Source organism: Penaeus monodon, chromosome 5, assembly GCF_015228065.2.
Source record: "Penaeus monodon isolate SGIC_2016 chromosome 5, NSTDA_Pmon_1, whole genome shotgun sequence".
NCBI lineage: Eukaryota > Metazoa > Arthropoda > Malacostraca > Decapoda > Penaeidae > Penaeus > Penaeus monodon.
The window spans coordinates 19,741,139-19,743,638 of record NC_051390.1 but is presented as its reverse complement, the minus strand read 5'-3'; the positions used below and the strand labels follow the sequence as shown (position 1 = coordinate 19,743,638).

Genomic DNA, 2,500 nt, shown 5'->3' with positions numbered 1-2,500 from the left:
CTCTCTTTTAGATTTTCAGATCATTTATAGCACGGAATTACTAACGGGATTAACTTTTTTTCCATACTACCAATATCAGTATATTTTGTATCTATCTATATATGACCTTCTGAAAAAAAAAGTTTTTTTATCTCGAGACACAAACCTCATTAATGAAACAAAATAACAAAGTTACAGTGTCTGGATTTTCTCCTGAGAATATTCATAGTGGGTTTTGGTTGTCTGTGATGTTTACACGTCGAAGTATATCATTCCAGTATTTCAAAAGCCTGTCCAGTTTGAATAAAACCATCCTTGTTTGAATATAACCATCCTGGTCTATTTATATATTTAATTATTTATTTTTGTATGGTGCCCTGTCAGATTTTGACATTAGCTGTCACAGCATGATACTTAATTGTACTTTTTATATTGTGATGATCTTGGAGTGGGTACGTGGTAGGGTCCCTTTCCACGGAGAATGCCGGTGTCACCTTTTAGGTAATCATTCTCTCTATTAATCCGGGCTTGGGACCAGCAGTGACTTGGGCTGGCTTGCCCACCCGGTGGCCAGGTGAAGTTCGAGGGAACAACGCGCCTGGTTTGAATATAACCATCCTAATTTGAATATAACCATCCTTGTTTGTTAGGTTGCAGGAGTATGCTATTAATATACTGTCAAGATTTTAGTGTTTAACGAGTTGATTGTGTTAATTATTAGTGAGGTAATGGTGATAATAGATTGTGTTGTAGGAATAATTAACATTGTTACAGTACCTTGGCTATTAATATCTCAATGTAGTTAACCTTTTATTCTGTCGTGGTCTTCACCCTCATCTCTGTTGACTATATGCTAATATCGCTAGTTTAATATTGTAGATAGATAATGCCAACATGAGATTTTTTTTGATGTTGATAATCTATTATTCTATTATAGTTATTGCCTTAAGTACTATTGATCACAGCAAATCGTAACGAGAGTATAATATTGAAGACGACAGATAATGTCAATAATGTTCATATAATACACAGAATACAAAATAATAGATAATTTGATGCAACGACTTTAATTCTCTCACTTTTATCCATCCCCTATTACATTTCAAGGATTAAAGATGAATAAACCACTACATTCTCTTTAAGAGTGTTTACTATTTCAATCACACATATTTGTACATTCAGTAAATTCTTGAGATTCAAGGTTACAACCTTCACCCACATCACATATATTATCTCTCCTTTAGTAAAGTTCAACGAAACATAATGATTGGCAACAACGCAAGACTCCTTCTTCCTCCTCTAAAATTCGAATGTTTATCACATGATTCTATGACTAGCAATATTTTTGCGATTGTCATTGTACTGTGCAGTGAATATCATACTTTCTCATTAACATTCGCTTATCATAAAATATAAACTCTTCGTCATAAATCACCCGGTACAAATAACGAGCACCATCGTACTGTATCAGTAAAGAATAGTAATAAAATACGAACCTTACTTCAACATAAGATTACAATATATTTTCGACCAAAACATTCATACATGTCAGGTGTTTATGTGACTTAACCCGACTGAGTGATGTGCTTTTATGTTTCCCTTGTGAAATGTGAAGAATTTAGGTGAGTTTTCACAAACACTGTATATAAGAATGTTAAATGATTTGCAATTTTGCATGTTGCAGGAAATATCATATACTATATCCTTCGTGAAACCGCATAATCATTAAGGGGAAAAGGTATACCAATATTGTATGGATGGTGCCAGTTTTCTATCACAATTCAATATCTTTGTAGATTACCATTATTTTTCATCTCATTTTTACCACATCACTATAAGAAGAAATATATTTATATATAAGCTTTGGGTTCAGACTTGTTATTGTCCACAAGTTGCAGGCATTAGCTGGTGCCAGTACACTCCTGGTGCCGACGTCATTTGACACATACATTGTTCACTTCTCGTGCAGCATTGGTGCGTGTTGCTATTGATGCCGCAAGGGTAAAATTAGCAAGCCTGCAAGCCTTCTGGCACCGTGTTAAGAAATTCCGATAATATGATATGACTTGGCGAAGAATCTTTGTTACTTGCATAAATACATGCAAGTGTGTGTATATATGTATGTATGTATGTTTACTTTATTCCTTTCTTGTATGCTGTATTTCTCACCAGTCCATCGCTGTTCACCTGCATAATCGACCGGAGGAAACTCTATTGCAAAACCCTCACAGCCGTTCTTGGACACCCGCCTAAGTTGGCTCCGTGAGGCTTCCGAGAGACACCCGAGTCCTCAATCTCTCCACTTCGGTTTCTCGGGTTTCTCTGTGGCACGTGGCCCGAAATCTGTAGGCTGGGGTGTCCCCTTCTGCTATCTTTTCGGGGTGTTCCTGGGGGGGGAAATGCTTGTATGAGTCGACATTTTATGGAACACCTTTTTAGATACAAGTAAAAGAACATTAGAAAAAGAAAAAAAAGAGAAAATAACAAAAAAGACAAAAAACAAAAACAAAACTAAAACAAA

The 2,500-nt window shown here is 35.7% G+C and overlaps 1 protein-coding gene across 1 annotated transcript in view; it reads right to left on the bottom strand.

The window, feature by feature from the left end:
• Positions 1-1,111: 1,111 nt before the first annotated feature.
• The window catches only part of LOC119573058, a 28,539-nt gene continuing 27,150 nt past the window's right edge, over positions 1,112-2,500 (bottom strand). The window contains exon 3 of the mRNA XM_037920055.1: positions 1,112-2,366. Within this exon, the coding sequence (XP_037775983.1) occupies positions 2,348-2,366 (19 nt within the window). The 3' untranslated portion in view covers positions 1,112-2,347. The remainder of the gene's footprint in view (positions 2,367-2,500) is intronic.